This window comes from Lithobates pipiens, unplaced genomic scaffold (assembly GCF_037356315.1).
Source record: "Lithobates pipiens isolate NorthernLeopardFrog02 unplaced genomic scaffold, aLitPip1_a1.2 Scaffold_13, whole genome shotgun sequence".
NCBI lineage: Eukaryota > Metazoa > Chordata > Amphibia > Anura > Ranidae > Lithobates > Lithobates pipiens.
This window is the reverse complement of record NW_027507718.1, coordinates 171,301,471-171,319,442: the sequence shown is the minus strand read 5'-3', so window position 1 is coordinate 171,319,442 and position 17,972 is coordinate 171,301,471. Positions and strand designations below refer to the sequence as shown.

At 46.0% G+C, this 17,972-nt stretch overlaps 1 protein-coding gene across 5 annotated transcripts in view; it reads left to right on the top strand.

The window, feature by feature from the left end:
• The window catches only part of ATP8B3 (ATPase phospholipid transporting 8B3), a 345,697-nt gene that overhangs the window by 156,791 nt on the left and 170,934 nt on the right, over nucleotides 1–17,972 (top strand). For all 5 annotated transcript variants that reach the window (XM_077475865.1, XM_077475864.1, XM_077475862.1 and 2 more), the window contains 5 exons: nucleotides 7,670–7,878; nucleotides 8,012–8,043; nucleotides 13,564–13,720; nucleotides 15,982–16,170; nucleotides 16,249–16,361. In XM_077475865.1, coding sequence (XP_077331991.1) covers nucleotides 7,670–7,878; nucleotides 8,012–8,043; nucleotides 13,564–13,720; nucleotides 15,982–16,170; nucleotides 16,249–16,361 — 700 coding nt within the window. The remainder of the gene's footprint in view (nucleotides 1–7,669; nucleotides 7,879–8,011; nucleotides 8,044–13,563; nucleotides 13,721–15,981; nucleotides 16,171–16,248; nucleotides 16,362–17,972) is intronic.

Below are 17,972 nucleotides of genomic sequence, written 5' to 3'. Positions count from 1 at the left end.
CCGTGCTCCCGTTCGTGACCCCGCGTACCCGCGTACGCCCGTTCGGCTCGTCGCGCACCCGCGTGCGCCCGTTCGGCTCGCCGCGCACCCGCGTGCGCCCGCTCGTGTCAACGCGCACCCGCGTGCGCCTGTTGGGGACTATGTGCACTCGCGTGCGTTCGTTAGCGCCAACCCGCGTCCGAAGGCACCGACGATCCCCTCGTACAGGGAACCTGCGGGTAAGTCTTACTTGGGTGACCGGGGTGGTGGAACGACCGTGACACATACACAGTCCCACCTCTGACAAAGACTATACAGCGGTTTAACAGGACAGGTTCCACTCAGAACAGGCCTCGCCATGGTCGACCAAAGAAGTTGAGTGCACATGCTCAGCATCATATCCAGGGGTTGTCTTTGGAAAATAGACACATGAGTGCTACCAGCATTGCTGTAGAGGTTGAAGGGGTGGAAGGTCAGCCTGTCAGTACTTAGACCATACGCCGCACACTGCATGAAATTGGTCTGCATGGCTGTTTTCCCAGAAGGAAACCTATTCTAAAGATGATGCACAAGAAAGAACACAAACAGTTTGCTGAAGACAAGCAGACTAAGGACATGGATTACTAGAACCATGTCCTGTCATCTGATGAAACCAAGATAAACTTATTTGGTTCAGATGGTGTCAAGCATGTGCGGCGGCAACCAGGTGAGGAGTACAAAGACAAGTATCTTGCCTACGGTCAAGCATGGTGGTGGGCGTTTCATGGTCTGGGGCTGCATGAGTGCTGCCAGCACTGGGGAGCTACAGTTCATTGAGGGAACCATGAATGCCAATATGTACTATGACATGCTGAAGCAGAGCAGGATCCCCTCCCCTCAGAGACTGAGCCGCAGGACAGTATTCTAACATGAGAACGACCCCAAACACACATTCAAGATGACCAGAAGATGAGGGTAAAGGTGATGGACTGGCCAAGCATGTCTCCAGACCTATTGAACATCTGTGGGGCACCCTTAAACAAAAGGTGGAGGAGCACAAGGTCTCTAACATCCACCAGCTCCATGATGTCATCATGGAGGAGTGGGCGAGGTCTCCAGTGGCAACCTGTGAAGCTCTAGTGAACTCCATACCCAAGAGGGTTAAGGTAGTGCTGGAAAATAATGGTGGCTACACAAAAAATATTGACACTTTTGGCCTAATTTGGAAATTTTCACTTAGGTGTGTACTCACTTTTGTTGCCAGCGATGTAGACATTATTGGCTATGTATTGAGTTATTTTGAGGGGGCAGCAAACTTACACTGTTGAACGAGCTGTACACTCACATTGTTGCAAAGTGTAATTTCTTCAGTGTTGTCACATGAAAAGATATAATAACATTTTTAACAAAAATGTGAGGGGTGTACTCTTGTGAGATACTGTAACATAATGGCAGCAAAGGTGCCCGGTGTGTCCCCTCACCAAATTTACACCAGTAATAAACAAATAACCCCTGCACCCACCTACAACTGGACTTTACAGCAAGGAGGAAGGGCAACGCATGAAAGACAAAACCAGAGACAATTCCCAGCTTAATTCACCAACCAGTCTGCTTACCAACCAAATTAACCTGTCCAACAGTATGCGTTAAAAACTGGGGTGTAGTTAGCACACATTTGAAAATGCATGCGTAAGCTGCAAGGCTCCTCTGTATTACTTGCAGTCCTAAGCCTTGTAAATGTATGAAAGTCTCCACAGTAAGAGCACATGCATTCTAATGGAAAGATAAAAAGGAAGGTGGGCCTGGAGGTAGCCCAATCCTCCTTAAAATACTTGTGTGTATATGGGATAGAGGGGGACATAAGCTGTAGAAAAACAGGAAGCGGGAAGGAGAAAGAGGAATTGACAAAAGGGAATAAGGATTTGGAAAAGAATAGTTGTCTTATTAGATGGGGTAGAGCAGTGTGGGGGGGCAGAGAAAATCACAACATAAAGTATAGCACCAATAAAATAACATTCTAGAAAAATGTTCATCCCAATCCTTGAGATAGTTTTAAACATTAAGATGGGGAGAGAACCCAAAACTGTGGTCTGGAGAGACTTTTGTCATATGCTGAGCGGTAGAGTCAGGCAAGCCTAAATAGTTTATCAGCTGCATCAAGATTTATAGATATTTTCATTTGTGTTTACTGAACTATACCTATTTTCTCTCATGCGATTATTTTGTTGACCCTAGACCTTCACTCTAATATAGTTGGGCTTTTTTCTTGTTTCCACAAAAAAAGTGTTATACATTTTACTGCATTGAGGAAATATGGAATCATACTTTTCATGCATGATCCAAATTAAGCATGAGTTTCATTTAATTGTAAGGATAAAGGTTACAGTAATTTCTATCAAAAATGCAGATTTTATTGTGTCTGAAAATGTAAAAATTTACCCGGTTAGCAGGTGGTTAAAGAATCATTTCTGATGATGATGATTATTACTATTTTTTAGTCATGCCATATTGATGAATACTACATATGTTTGGTAACCACAAAAGGATAACCCAAGAAAGCACATGGCATAAAAATTCAGACCGTCCACAATAAGCATGATTACAATTACTCAGGACAGCAGTATATGATATGTAAAATAAAACTTTACAGTGATACCTTGGATTACGAGCATAATTTGTTCCAGAAGCATGCTTGTAAACCCAAACACTCATATATCAAAGCGAGTTTCCCCATAAGAAATAATGGAAACTGAGATGATTCGTTGCACAACCACTCCTGGTGTATGCAGTACTACTATATATGTGGCCAGAGGTGTGGGGGCACTGATGATGCTCGGAGACTCTCTGAGACACTCAGGGTACCCCCTCCTGGACTGTACCAGACTGCATGCGCTCAACATGGGGGGCTGGGTGCCTTGTGGCAGGGGGGGCCCTGGGCCACCCCAAAGCACATTGTTCCCATGTTGATGAGTACAAATGGCCTCTTCCTGACAACCCTGGCTGTAGGTTGTTGGGGTCTGCAGGTAGGGGGCTTATCAGAATCTGGAATCCCCCTTTAACAAGGGGGCCCCAAATTCCGGCCCCCCGCCCTATGTGAATAAGTATGTGGTACATGGTACCCCTACCCAGTCACCTAAAAAAAAGTAAAAAATAAAACACAGTACACAGATTTTTAAAGTAATTTATTAAGGCAGCTCCGTTGTCTCTTCCGATTTCTTCTCTCCGACTCTTCTGCCTCCTCCTCTGACATCTTCTGCCTGTGCCGGCTCTTCTCCCCTCTCTGGGTCTTCTCCGCTCTGTCTTTTCTGCTGTTCGGGTCTTTTCTGCTATCTTCTCACTCTTTTGCTGGGTCTTCTCTGCTGTCTTCTCCCTCTGTTCCTCTTCCGATGTTGACTCAACGCTCTTTCCCGCTCCAATGCCGGGTGCGCGGTGTGCCACTACTTATATTGGCATGGGGAGGGGTCACCGAAGACCCGTCCCCTTTGACAACAGGGTTGTTGGTAAGAGGCCCTTGTCCTTATCAAGATGGGGACAAGGTGCTTTGGGGTGGGGGGGCGCTGGCCCCCCTTCCCCAAAGCATCCAACCCCATGTTCAGAGCATTTGGAGGGGGCTTGCTCATCCCCATACCCTTTCCTGACCTGCCGGGCTGGTTGCTCGGATAAGGGTTTGGTATGGATTTTGGAGGGGACTCCCAAGCCATTTTTTTGGCATGGGGGTTTCCCTTAAAATCCATACCAGACCAAAGGACCTGGTATGCTCTTGGAGGGGGAACCCATAACATTTTTTTTTTATTTGGCTTGCCAAAGTCGGATCAGTTAAGACGGCAATCCGACTTTTATCCGACTTCAGTGATATTCAATGGCCTGAAGTAGGATCAAAGTCAGACCAAAGTAGTGCAGGGAGCATTTTCAAAGTTGGACCAACTTGTGTCAGACCAGTTAAGATGGCTCCCATAGGGAAACATTGATTTTGACAAGCTATGCGACATGAGCTCCCAATGGAGGATTGTTTGTTGTATCAGCCAGTGTGAACCTGGCCTGAAGGGGAACTCCAAGCAAAAAAAAAAAAATGGCATGAGTTCCCCCTCCAAGACCATACCAGACCCTTTGGTCTGGCAGGGATTTTAAGGGGAACCCCCACTCCAAAAAAAAGGCATGGGGCCCCCCAAAATCTATACCAGACCCTTACCCGAGCATGCAGCCCGACTGGCCAGGAAAGGGGGTGAGGATGAGCGAGTGCCCCCCTCCTCAACCGTACCAGGCCGCATGTCCTCAATGTGGGGTATGGGTGCTCTGGGGCAGGGGGGCCTTGCGCCCCCACCCCAGAGCACCTTGTCCCCATGTTGATGAGGACAAGGGCCTCTTCCCGACAACCCTGCTCATTGGTTGTCGGTCTCTGCGGGTGGCTTATCGGAAACTGTAAGTGACCCTTTGACAAGGGGGGCCCAGATTTCAGCCCCCACCCTATGTGAATAAGTATGGGTTACATTGTACCCATACCCATTCACTTAAAAAAGTGTCAAAAATAAAACACAGAACACAGGTTTTTAAACTAATTTATTAAGGCAGCTCCGGCGACTCTTCCGACTTCTTCTCCCCTCTCTGGCTCTTCTCCCTCTTCTGGCGACATCTTTTGCCGGTTCTTCTCCCTTTCTCCGCTGTCTTCTGGCTCTGCTGGGTCTTTTCCGCTGTCTTTTCTGCTGTCTTTTAGCTCTTTTGACGGGTTGTCTCGCTCTTTTGCTGGGTGTTCTCCCTCTGTTCTTCTTCCGATGTTGACTCAACACTCTCTCCTGCTCTAATGCTGGGTGCGTGGTGTGCTACTACTTATATTGGCATGGGGCGTGGACAACAGGTGACATCACTCTGCGGCCCCACCCCTTATGATATCACCACCCGGGGCATGATGGGGTGGTGATGGTATAAGGGGTGGAGGCGCCGGGTGACATCCCCTGGTGATTCCGCTCCATGCCAATATAAGTAGTGTCACACCGAACACCCAGCATTAGAGTGGGAGAGAACGTCAAGTCAATTTCATGTCCATGTGTGTGCCTTTTTGTTACTCAACAGTCAAGAACAACAAATCCCACTGCAAAGACCAAGGAAGTATAACTAAAGGCATTTTATTTAGTTTTGGACAGTGTGCAGATGGATTAGAACACCTAATTAGCATTTTATTGTTGTCTGTGCCCCTGTTAAGGAGATCCATTATCTCTACTTTTCCTGTTCACCATTATCATTGAAAGTGAAAGTAAAAAAATCCCAAATTTTGGGTTGTCTCCAGAAAAATAATAGGGGGGAAATCTTCCAATGGAGACAGTCAGTTCTGGTGACCTGGTGGATTCCAATAGATTCCCTTGATTTGAAGGGATTTCCTCTCACTTCCTGTTCTGGCTATGGGACAGGACGTGAAGCTAAATCACACCGATGGGATACAGATGGCAAAAAAAATTAAAATCTGACATCTAGTTATAGAGGTGCACTGAATGGGAATTTTAGTGCCGAAACCGATACCGAAAATTAAGGATGCATTAGGCCGAAAACTAATACCGAAAATGACAGTTTTAAAAAAAAAATTAGATTTTTATATATAATTGTATTATTTTAAACTTTTTAATAATATCATCAATTTAGACTGATATGAATTTATTGTTTGCCATTATTGGCACCTTTAGTGCAAGAAAGGTCAAGAAAAATGCAGCCTGCAGTCTCTAAACAGCTCTTGTATCATGTCTGCAATTTCTTACTTAAACTTAAACACACTACTAATAGTATTAGCAAAATTTACATTCGGTGCACCTCTAGCAGATATGATACAGGAGATGATCAGAGACTACAGACATGATACAAAAGATCAATGCAGCCTCACCAGTGTCCATCAAATTCAGCCTGACTGTGCTCATCAGCCGCACCAGTTCCCATCATATGCAGCCTCACCAGGGCCCATGATTTGCAGCTTACCTGCGCCCAGCAGTCTCTCCAGTGCCTGTCATATGCAGCCTGACTGTGTCCAGCAGCCTCACCAGTGCCCATCATATGCAGCATGCATGTAGCCAGCAGCCTAACCAGTGCCCATCATAAGAAGCATGCCTGTGTCCAGCAGCCTCACCAGTGCCCATCATATGCAGCCTGCCTGTGCCCAGCAGCCTCACCAGTGTCCATCATAAGCAGCATGACTGGGCCTGGATTAGAGTGATGTCTCTGTGTGTCACAGAGCAGGGTTTAAATTGCCCAACCGCAGTAACAATGTCCAGCCCCCTGGGATCACTTCACACTGATTCAGTTATTATTACGACCCGGACAATTCAGCTCTGTGACACATGGAGATTGCGGCAAGGAGAGGAGGATGGAGAGGGGGAGGAGGAGGGAGTGGAGGACTGCGGCGTGCACCTGCAATGTGCAGCACGCAGGGCGGACCCTGCTCCCTTTTGTTATCGGCTATTTTTTGCTATCGGCCAAATGAAAAAACACAGTTTTCGCCCAATAATTTTCAGTGGCCGAAATTTCAGTGCACCTCTAGTTTTAACCCTCCTTTACTCTATCCAAAATAAAAAAATGCCTATGGTTACACTGATATAAATTTAGTATCTCTGCATTCGTAAGGATACCCCAGAGAAGAGGCAAAGATAAAAAAAGAACCTGTATCATCACATGACTGGCCCCCGAAGACCTTTGAAATGGAAAATATAAAATCTAAAAGAACAAAACTTACATCCAGTAGGGGCCACGAAGGGGGGAAAATGGGTTACTAAGGTGAGGTGGGGGCAAGGAACCAGTTGCTTGAACCTTTTTGTCATAGTTTAAGTCACAACAATTCAGATTTCTCAATGTTTTACTTTTACATAGATTAATAAATGTTAACACTTGATTGAAATCACTCATGCCTATTAGTCCTAATGCAGTTAATAAAAGAGATGCAAATAAGACCCCTTTCACACCGAGCCGTCCCTAGGCATCATCGGTAAAGCGGCACTGCTGGCAGGACTTTTTCTGATGCCCTGCCAGCGCACCGCTCCAGTGTGAAAGCCCTCACACTGGAGTGCATGGAGCAGCTGTTTTAGGGAGTTTTGCAGGTGCTATTTTTAACGCTATAGCACCTGCAAAATGCTCCAGTGTTAAAGGAGTCTTAGGCCCCTTTCACACTGGGGCAGTTTTCAGGCGCTACAGCACTAAAAATAGTGCCTGTATAAAGCCTGAAAAAAAACGCCCCCTTTCACTCCAGTGTGAAAGCCGGAGGGCTTTCACACTGGAGCGGTGTGCTAGCAGGACGGTGAAAAAAGTCCTGCTAGCATTGAAATCAATGGGGAAGCGCTGCTTTACCGTAGACAAAGCGATGCTGCAGCGGCACTTTGTGGGCGGTTTTAACCCTTTTTTCGGCCGCTTGTGTGGGTTAAAACCGCCCCGCTAGCGGCCGCATACCGCCGCTAAAACGACGATAAATCGGCGCTAAAAATAGCGCCGCTTTACCGCCGATGCCCGCACCACCCCAGTGTGAAAAGGGCCTTAGGGTGCTGAAACAAATTAAACCAAAAAAGGGACACATGCTAGTCTGAAATACTTACTTTACATATAGGCATATAGCTAAGTATTTAGAGTAGAGGGAAATCTCAGTATATTAAATACCATTTTTATATTGTTTGTTATTGTTTATTTTGCAGTTAATGCTTTAAATTATTGCAATGAACACTGTATTAAAATATAAATTATTTTATAGATTAGAATTCATCCATCTAGTCCACAGCATGTATATTGATTGGGATTTGGAAATGTATTTTGAGAGGAACAACACTCCAGCCAAAGCCAGGTCTACTAGCCTGAATGACTTGCTTGGTCAAGTAGAATATGTTTTCTCTGATAAGACGGGAACACTGACAGAGAACATAATGACTTTCAAAAAATGCTGCATCAATGGAAACATTTATGGTAAATACTACTAGTATCAATAATAGATAATGGTCATAAATGTCAGTTTTTTAGTCTCATAGAGAATCTAACTTTTTATTCAGCTGTGTATGTTCTTTAATATATAACTATTTATGTGTTTTGTTTTTTTCAGGAACCAGTTCAAATGATGAGAAGAGCCTACAGGTAGTAAACTTTTATTATTGTCCATATTTCATGAAATAATTAGGCTCAAGAACATCTGATAAAAAAAAATAAAAAAAAAAAATATATATATATATATATCAGAAAATAATTAAAAGAAAGGAAACTGAAGATATTTAGCCCTATTCAGCCTATCATATTCCTTCCCCAACTGTTATTTTTAACTCTACGTGTGCAACACCGCCTCATTTTCCTGTTTAGTGTAGTGTAGTGTAGTGTAGTGTTTATAAAATTGACATCAATAGATTACTTTTATTCTCGTATTCGGGGGGATTTACTAAAACTAGTGCACACTGTATCTGGTACAGCTGCACATAGTAACCAATCACCTTCTAGCTTCAGCTTGTTCAATTAAGCTTTGACATCGGCGCAATTTGACATGCAAAATCTCAGCCTATTGCAGGCAACGTACCAGCCTCGCACCGATTTCCAAAAGTAGTTCCTGCACTACTTTTGGTGACATCAGGGGCGATTTCAATAGACATCTGTGCATGAAGCTGCCCGGATGTCTTTAAAAAATGCCCCCGAACTCGCACTGAACTGCAGGTTTGAAATCATGCGAGTTTAACTGAACTCGCACAATTTCAATCCCGCGTTCAGTGTGAACGAGGTCTAAAATCTGGCTGATTGATTACTATGCAGAGGTGCACCAGAATCTGCGTGCACCAGTTTTAGTAAATCTCTCATTGTGTGTAATGATGCTACTTTATATAAAAAGTATGATAAACAGATGTGCCATAATCATCCACACTGAAGTCTGAATATAACTAACTGTATGTTCGTTTTTACTGCCGTTGTACACATTCTGGTCTTATCTGTGACGTCCTGCCAGCGGTTCTCGCGGTCGCTGCCCCTCCTCCAGTGGTCGCCGCTCCTTCCGAGGCATCCAGGCCTCCATCACAGTAAGCTACGTATGCCCTGTACCCCACCCCTACTTGATCATGGCTAAGATTCTGTCCCTTAATGTACATGGCCTGAACTCCAACAAAAAACGACACCTAGCGCTTAGGGAGTTCCGGCAGGCATAGTGATGGTCCAAGAAACACACTTTGACCGGGGAGACTCCTTTACATTCGCCTCCAGACATTTCCCTCAGGTCTATCAGGCTTTCAACCCGGAAGAGGGCGGGAGTGGCCATTCTTTTCCGACAGGGCACCCCTTTCACTTGCACCTCCGTATACCTAGACCCACGAGGCCACTACATTATTCTCCGCGGTCTGTGGCGCACGCAGGCCCTGACTCTATGCGTCATCTATGCCCCAAATGTCCATCAACACCAATTTTTGTCCAAGGTGTTTTCCCGTCTGTTTAAGACGCCCCCCGGGCTTCTGGTGATAGGGGGGGATTTTAACCTCACTCAATCCGCACTCCGTGATCGCCTAGCAGTGGACCTCCGGGCACCTCAGGCTAGGACCTCAAGAGACTCTAGGCTGTTCCGCCAAATCACCAGAAGACGGGGCCTTTTTGACGCCTGGCGTGCTCTGCACCCACAGGACCGCCAGTACACTTTTTACTCAGCCCCCCACTGCACACACTCACGTATTGATTATTTTTTTGTCAACAACGCGACACTTAGGGCGGTCCACTCTGCACATATACTGCCCATCTCCTGGTCGGACCACGCTCCCATAACTCTATCCCTAGAATTAGACCTCCCCCTTCGTAAGCCCTGCACCTGGAGGCTGAACAATTATCTCCTGAAGCATGCTCCGGCAAAGGCGGAGCTGGAGACTTCGCTCCGGCACTACTTTGTCGAGAACAATACCCCAGACCTCTCCCTCACTACCCTCTGGGCCGCCCACAAGGCGGTCATCCGGGGGCGTTGCATTGCCCTGTCCTCAGCCTTGAAGCGGGACGCACGGGCCACTAGGCTACTGGCCGAGCAACGGCTCATGACCCTAGAGGCCCGTCTTACGGAATCCCCCTCCGTCTCCACTCTTAAGCAAATTGTCCAGACTAGGCAGACGCTTCGGGACCTGGCGCTGGGATCGGTAGAGAAAGCACTGGTCCGCCTGCGACAACTCTACTATGACAAGAGAAACAAAGCACAGTCACTGTTGGCCCGGAAGTTGGCAGACCGTACAGTGTCCTCTACTCCGGCCCAAATTAAAAACAGGGGGGGAGACCTTTTGACCCACCCCCAAGTGATAGTGGACGCATTCGCGGACTTCTATACGGATTTGTACAATAGGCCAGACATCCCCCACAACCCCCCAACCTCGGGCCTGTCTACCCGTATTACTCAGTACTTGGAAAACATCGTACTACTCCGACTGCAAGACATGGGCCTCCGGGAGCTGAACGCCTCTATTACTGAGGAGGAGGTCCTGGAGACTGTGAGGGCTCTCCCAACCCACAAGTCCTCGGGACCGGACGGGCTCCCCTACGAGTATTACAAGACGTTCTTACCCCTCCTGAGCCCACATATGACCAAACTATTTAACTCCTTTCTCCACCAGACCCCGGTCCCGACCGACATGCTAGGCTCATTCATTTCCCTCATTCCCAAGCCAGACAAAGACCCGACCTCTTGCGCTAGTTACCGACCTATAGCCCTACTGAACGCAGACCTTAAAATTTTCACGAAGCTCCTCGCAAACCGCCTAAACACGATCCTCCCTTCCCTAATACATAAGGATCAAGTGGGCTTTGTCCCCTTGAGACAGGCGGGGGACAACACCAGGAAGATCATTGATCTTATCGACGTGGCGAACAGAGACAACCTGGCATCTCTGGTTCTAAGTTTAGATGCCGAGAAGGCGTTTGACCGCCTCAGCTGGCCCTTCATGGAGGCTACGTTGCACCGTATGGGCTTTCGGGGCCCATTTCTGCGCGCGGTGCAACACCTCTACACTACGCCCTCCTCGCAAGTTAGGACCCCCTTCGCCACGTCCTCCACTTTCTCTATTGCTAATGGCACCCGCCAGGGCTGTCCGCTTTCTCCCCTTCTTTTTGCTCTGTGCGTGGAGCCTCTGGCGGCTGCCATTAGAAGCAACCCCGATATCCGAGGGATCCCGGTCAGGGGGAGGGAATTTAAGATTTCGCTTTTAGCAGATGACGTTATCCTCACCCTGACTCAGCCTAGGATCTCACTACCCAATCTCCATTCCGAGCTGGACCGTTACAGAGAGCTTTAAAATTAACCCCTCCAAATCGGTGGCCCTCCCACTAAACATGGCTACGGCTGAGACGGCCCACCTACGTTCCGCGTTCCCATATAGATGGGAAAGCTCCTCCCTTAAATATTTGGGGGTCCTCCTTACACCGTCATTCCATACCTTGTACCAGGCCAACTTCCCCCCCCTCTATCGGGCGATTAGGGAACTGATTCGTAAATGGAAGGCCCACCACATCTCACTCCTGGGACGGATTACGTCTATTAAGATGGTGGTCCTCCCCAAGCTCCTGTACTTGTTTCAGACACTGCCAATCCCGGTCCCATATGCACAGTTACGCACACTCCAGAGGGACCTGTTGAAATTTGTTTGGAACTACAAGAAACGCCGGGTCCCGAGCTCTGTCATGACGGCCTCACGCTCAGACGGCGGCCTGGCGTTTCCTGACTTGGTTCGTTACTACCAGGCCACTCAGCTACGGGCCATAGCCTCCTGGTTCCCACAGAGATCGTTTAATAGATGGTCGGAGATTGAAAAAATCTGGTTAGCCCCAGTACATCCGAACAGTTTTTTATGGGGTGCGAGTGTCGAGATAGACTCAGGTCGGCTACTAGGGCCGATGGCTCAGCTCCGTCTGCTTTGGCGGAAGCTCTCTCTCGAACACAGTCTCCATTCGGAGTTCTCCCCACTGACATCCTTTCTATGCAACCTGCTCCTGCCAGCTGGCCTGACCCATCAGATGTCCTGGCCCTGGGCCTCGGGGTAAACATTCCTATATGAGATGCTGGGAGAGGGAATTGGGTGAGGAGCTCTCCCTCGCGACTTGGCAGGGGGTGTGGGGCCAGGCGGCCAAGTCCTCTTTGTACACATTGTACAAAGAGAACTCCTACAAAATCATCTTTTTCTGGTATCAGACCCCAGACATACTCCACAAAATATACCCCTCCACCTCAGACCGCTGCTGGCGATGCCTGAAGGAGCCGGGCTCCCTGTTCCACATTTACTGGGCCTGTCCCCTGATCGCCCCATACTGGCTCATGACCCGAAGGCTGCTCTAGCGTTTATTTGACGTCCCAGTACCCCACTCCCCTAAATTTTTCATTGCCCCCGTCTAGGGAGGCCTTATATGCCAGGATCAAAGATGTTGAGCTCATGGAGAAGATGACCGCCAGGATGAGGGATAGGCTTGAGGAGCATGACCTGGTCTGGGGGAGATGGCGGCTGCTGGAGGATTGATGGCGAACCGGTATGGGTGTGGTGATGTAGACCGCTGGCGCTCTAGTTCCTTTTCTTTTTCCGTTTCTTCTTCTTTGTTTCTCTCCCTTCTTCTCTCTTCCACCTTTCTTGTTCATGCTATTGATGGTCTTTGTCCTGTTTTACATGTGGCATATGAGCTAAGCAGCAGACCCTGGGTGGCTTCTTGGTTTCCTGTACGGATGTCTGACTCTGTGTGTCTCTCATCCCGCTCTGCACCCCTGGTCAGATCGCCTGTTCTCGCTGTACCTCCCAATACTGTGTTATTTTGTGCTGTTTCTTTGCAATGGGCCCTTCAAACTTTGGGAGCCTTACTGCTCTTGCTGCATGCCTGTACTATTATCTCTGTTTTACGACCACGAAAAATAAATAAACTGTTATTTGTAAAAAGCCTAAAAATGCATATAATGGTTTGTAAGCTGCAATATATAACATTTTTAATCTCCTGGAGAACCTCCATCCCTCTTTCCTCCTCATTTGTTGCTCATTTTGGTTTGATGTATATAGCTGTATAAAAATGCACTGTTTATTTATCAAAAAGTGTTTTATGGTGCTAAAACTTTTATATAGTTTCTAAATTGTTGCATTTTAAATTTCAAAAGTCAGTTTAAAGAAATAGTAGTGGTAAAAAAGTGCTTGTAGGTTTAACAAATCATTTTTTGTCTACTAATTGTCTATTAATGTCTATTGCATACTTTTTATCAATATGTGTGCTTCTTTCCCATGTCAGAAAGTTGGGAGGAGTACCTTTACCTTAAAGCCAGGCCATAAATGGATGGAATCTTGGACCGACCGAGATTCGATCCATCTATGGGTAAGCTGGTTATGCTAAAGTCAATCCATTGATCAAGTTCAGTACAACCAGCCTGTCGAAATGTTTGTATGTGATCACTTCCAACTCCTATAGCTCTTAGCAGTGATCATTGTGTTTGGCCAGCAGGGAAGGTTTTGGTTCACATCTAACAGTGGTGAGATTTTTTTAAACCAGAGTATTTATTTGAAATTGGTATCATAATTTTTTTTAGCTATGTCTGTGCTTCAATGTAATACTTTATTAATATTTTATGTAAAATCTCTAATGAACAATGAAAAAAAAGTGAAACCTATTGATGAAGGAATTCTTAATTCTTAGGCAGTAAGCTTCAGGTGGAATAAATACGCAGATCCCAAGTTCAGTTTCTATGATCAGTCATTAATTGATACAGTTTGCCAAAACAAAGATGACATGCTGAGGGAATTTTTCCGGCTGCTTTCCATTTGTCACACGGTCATGGTGGATAGGAATGGAGGTAAGATACAGTCTTTATGCCAGGGGACATAAATTGCATATTAGAAAAAGCTTGCATTCTTATTCCCATTCTGCATTTAAGAGAACTTGTGCTCTTCTGTTTTAGGAATAAATCACCAATGAGTCGCATTAGGCTTGGTTCACACAGGGGCGACTTGTCCAGGCGACTTTGCCGCCTGACAAGTCGCGCTCCGTTCTGTACTATGGAACCGTTCTAATAGGAGCGACTCAAGTCGCTCCGACTTAGAAAAAAGGTTCCTGTACTACTTTGGGGCGACTTCAGGTGACTTGCATTGACTTCTATACAGAAGTCGTTTTGCAAGTCGCCGCTGATCATGTGCAGGTCGCGGCGCTGCAAGTCGTGCCGCCCCTGTGTGAACCGAGCCTTATAGGCATACAAATTGTGGTTGCCTAATTATAGGGCACCGACATTCACCAAGGATGACTTTGGGAAGTAAAACTTTTTTCATAATAGCACAAGTTCTTAACGCAAAGGGTTTTGTGTTACAAAACTATCATGCCTATTCCTGCCTAGTTCTGTTGAACTGAAGTTGCTTTTTAAAGTTTATTATACAATTATCTGTTTGATGCAACTTTTGTAAGCCCCTAGTTTGCTCAAGATCAGCGATAAAAAACAGATAGAGGTTGTAACCCCCTCTCCACATCTGACAAAACCTAAACAAAATATTTTGTTTGGAATTGGACATTAACAGATTATGTACAGAGTTATCAGCTTCAAAAGTAAGTACAAAATGTAACCAGTTTTGATAACCTTAAGGCCCCTTTCACACTGGGGCGGTGCGGGAGTCGGCGGTAAAGCGCTGCTATTTTTAGCATCGCTTTACCGTTGTTTTAGCTGCGGTATGTGGCCGCTAGCGGGGCGGTTTTAACCCCCGCTAGTGCCCGAAAAAGGGTTAAAACCGCCTGCAAAGCGCTGCTGCAGCTGCGCTTTTCCGGCGGTATAGCCGCGCTGCCCCATTGATTTCAATGGGTAGGAGCAGTGAATACACCGCTCCTTCACCGCTCCAAAGATGCGGCTAGCAGGACTTTTTTTCACTGTCCTGCTAGCGCACTGCTCCAGGGTGAAAGCCCTCTGGCTTTCACACTGAAGTGAAAGGGGCCATTAAAAATAAAAATAGCGCCTGTGTAGCGCCTGAAACCCGCCTCAGTGTGAAAGGGGCCTTACTGATAACTGAACAGAAAATTTGGACCAGCTGATGAATAGATTGTGACCACTTATTTTACACTAGACTTCTTCAAAGTGGTCAATAATGGCCCCAAAGAGTCGAGAGAACTAGGGTCTCAAAAGGGGGTCTGTAAATATCTGGGGAGTCAATAGTTGGTCGATAAGTGATAGATAAGTGATAAGTGATAGATAGTGGGGTCAGTTAATTCTTTTGAGGTGGATGGTATGGTTCCAGTGAAAGAAGCCTTGAGTTATCTCAGTGTGCCTTGTTTTATGTGTGTGACCCTTCACCCCCAGGAAGTACATACATGTGTGTTCACTACTGAGCATACGCCAACTGCTTTCATTTACTAAAATTTCAACATTGTAGCAACCATATTAGTGGCTGCTGATACCCAGAAGAAGGGTCAACAGTTTTCACAGGAACATTATAATTATTAATATTGAACTGGAGCTTTACTCTCAATCAACATTAACAATTTTAAACCTTATGCTGATAGCCTTAGTATATAAATAGGAAGGTATATTACATTTACTTGTTTTAAAAAATGTTGTTTACATTTCTTCAGTTGCTTCCTAGTTTCTGGCCTAGGACAAAATTATGTCCTCCCAGGAGTTATTATGGGCATTTTTTTCTATCATCCGAAGCAGAGGCTTTCTCAGCTAAGCAGATGGATTTCAGGAAGGAATGCTACATGAATCATTTGCTTTGGCTAGAAATGCTGAGGGGTTTAGGGGGGATATTTCAAAGTGACTTCTCAATTGAATAAAGCATGGAGACATGAAACATGAGGGATGAGTGAGTTTGCTTTGAATACATTGATTAACCTTTTTGGTTTGTAGTACTCAGCTACAGTTAGATTCTGTGCTATATTAATAATATATTATCATTATTATTTTTTTTTTTTTCTAGTACCATTATTTGAAATCATATTTAAGATATTTTCATATAAAAAAATTGCGGGTTTATGAACAATCAGAAATCTTATGAACTAGTCAATTAACTAAAGATTTGAAGGGTCCCTGCACTAGACACTGATAAACTCTGGATTTCTTTGTTTTCTTGTGCATTACAGATGATTTGCTTTATAAGGCAGCAAGTCCTGATGAAGAAGCCTTAGTCACAGCGGCAAGGAATTTTGGCTATGTTTTTATGTCCCGAACACAAGACACTATCACTACAAATGAGCTTGGGGTAGAAAAAATATACCACATCTTGGCTCTTCTTGACTTTAATAGTGCCCGCAAGAGGATGTCTATATTGGGTGAGCAGGCTAACTTTTTGGTTTGGTTTTTCTTTGTGCACCTAATTTTTGATTGGTATATGTTTTATATTACAACAGTTAAAGATCCAGAAGGAAAGATTAAACTTTACACCAAGGGAGCAGATGATGTTATTCTAAAGCATCTCCATGCTCATTGTGAGAACCAGGACATAACTGAAAAAGCTTTGCAGGTAAGTACTAAAAAATTGGATATTATTTCAATTGAAAATCTAGCCAGCAATTCTCAGAATGGTGAGGGAGAGACAGTACAAGGAGCTAATCAGGCTCTGCTGCATACATTTGTGCAAACAGGGAACATGCAGGCAGGATAAAGAACAGAGTGGAGTTGATTTGCTAAAACTGGAGAGTTCAAAATCTGGTGCAACTCTGTATAGAAACCAGAATCAGCTTCCAGTTTTTTGTGTTTTTTTTGTCAAAGCTTAATTAAACAAGCTGAAGTTAGAATCTACCATGCACAGGTGCATAAGATTTTGCAATCTCCAGTTTTTGTAATTTTCCTAATCCAGTGAGTAGAGCTGATGGCAGTATTTTTGCTGCTTCTTCATTGTTAAGCAGTCTGTGGATTTGGAGGCGACACTAATAAAATCACCTCTAACAGAAAAAGGTGCCGCCTTCCTTGTTGTGGTGCCTGATGGTGATGTATGTATTAGTGGCGTAACTAGAACCTTCAGGGCCCCGATGCAAGAAACCATGAAGGGCCCCCCTGAACCCCAGCCAGGGCCCTTCCCTCCGAGTCCGGCGGTGGAACTCCAGGGCGTGGTCACAGGTATGACCTTTGTGAGCCCTGTAGTTCCACCACTGGTATCTGTAGTTTTTTTTAATTATATTTTTTTACATTTTTAGGTGCCCCATTGGGGGACTGTCCCTAGGCAGGATGGGCTCCCCGTCCCAAGAAGAGATGAGGTCCTTTTCTCCAGGGTAGGTGAAGTTACTGCCCCCAGGTGAGAAGGGATCCCTGTCCTCAGGGGGAGATGGAGGGGGTATGTAATAGTGTGTGGGGGGTGGGGTCCTCTTACTCACCATGACCAAGCTGTAGGCTGTGCACTCATCCATGTTGGCCTGGGCTCCATCCAGTGTGCTGGACGGGCGATCAGCATATCTCCCAGAAAGACCTTTCATCATCTGTGTATGACGGGGGAGGAGGGGGGCTGGCAGACAAGCCTGCAGTGTCCTCCGGGGGGCTCTCATAGGGCTGCACTGCATCTGTGTGCTTAAAGTTTGTTTACCCGGGAGAAGTATGCAGTGCAGTGTGGGCCGGACTCAGGGGGGGGCGGGACTCTGGCTGGGGAGAACAGACATCGGACTGAGCGGCAATGCATGGAGCAGGAGAGGGGTACTCTGAGGAGCCGGCCGAGGACACAGGTCATGCAGGGAATGCACAACTAAAGAGCAGTCAGTGCGATAATCGAGCATGGAGCTCTGCTAGTCACCCTCCACCTCCAGCCACCCATGTGCATGGTGCACTGGTACCCCTAGCTGCCTATGCTGCTGCTGGCCATATGTAGAGGGGGCTGCATGGGCCCCCTGCATCACAGGGCCCAGTTGCGGTCGCGACTGCTGCACCCCCTATAGTTACGCCCCTGGTATGTATTACAAAAGTATCTGGATAGAATTACAAATTCATTGGCAAATAAGACAGCTCACATGTGTAATTAGCTGTTTATCTAAATGTATATGCAGAGACTATATCTTTACTTTGATTTTTGAAGCTGCACTTTTTTACTTTTGTTTTCATAAACTTAATAGGGACTCCTATTAAAACATATCATTAAAACATATTT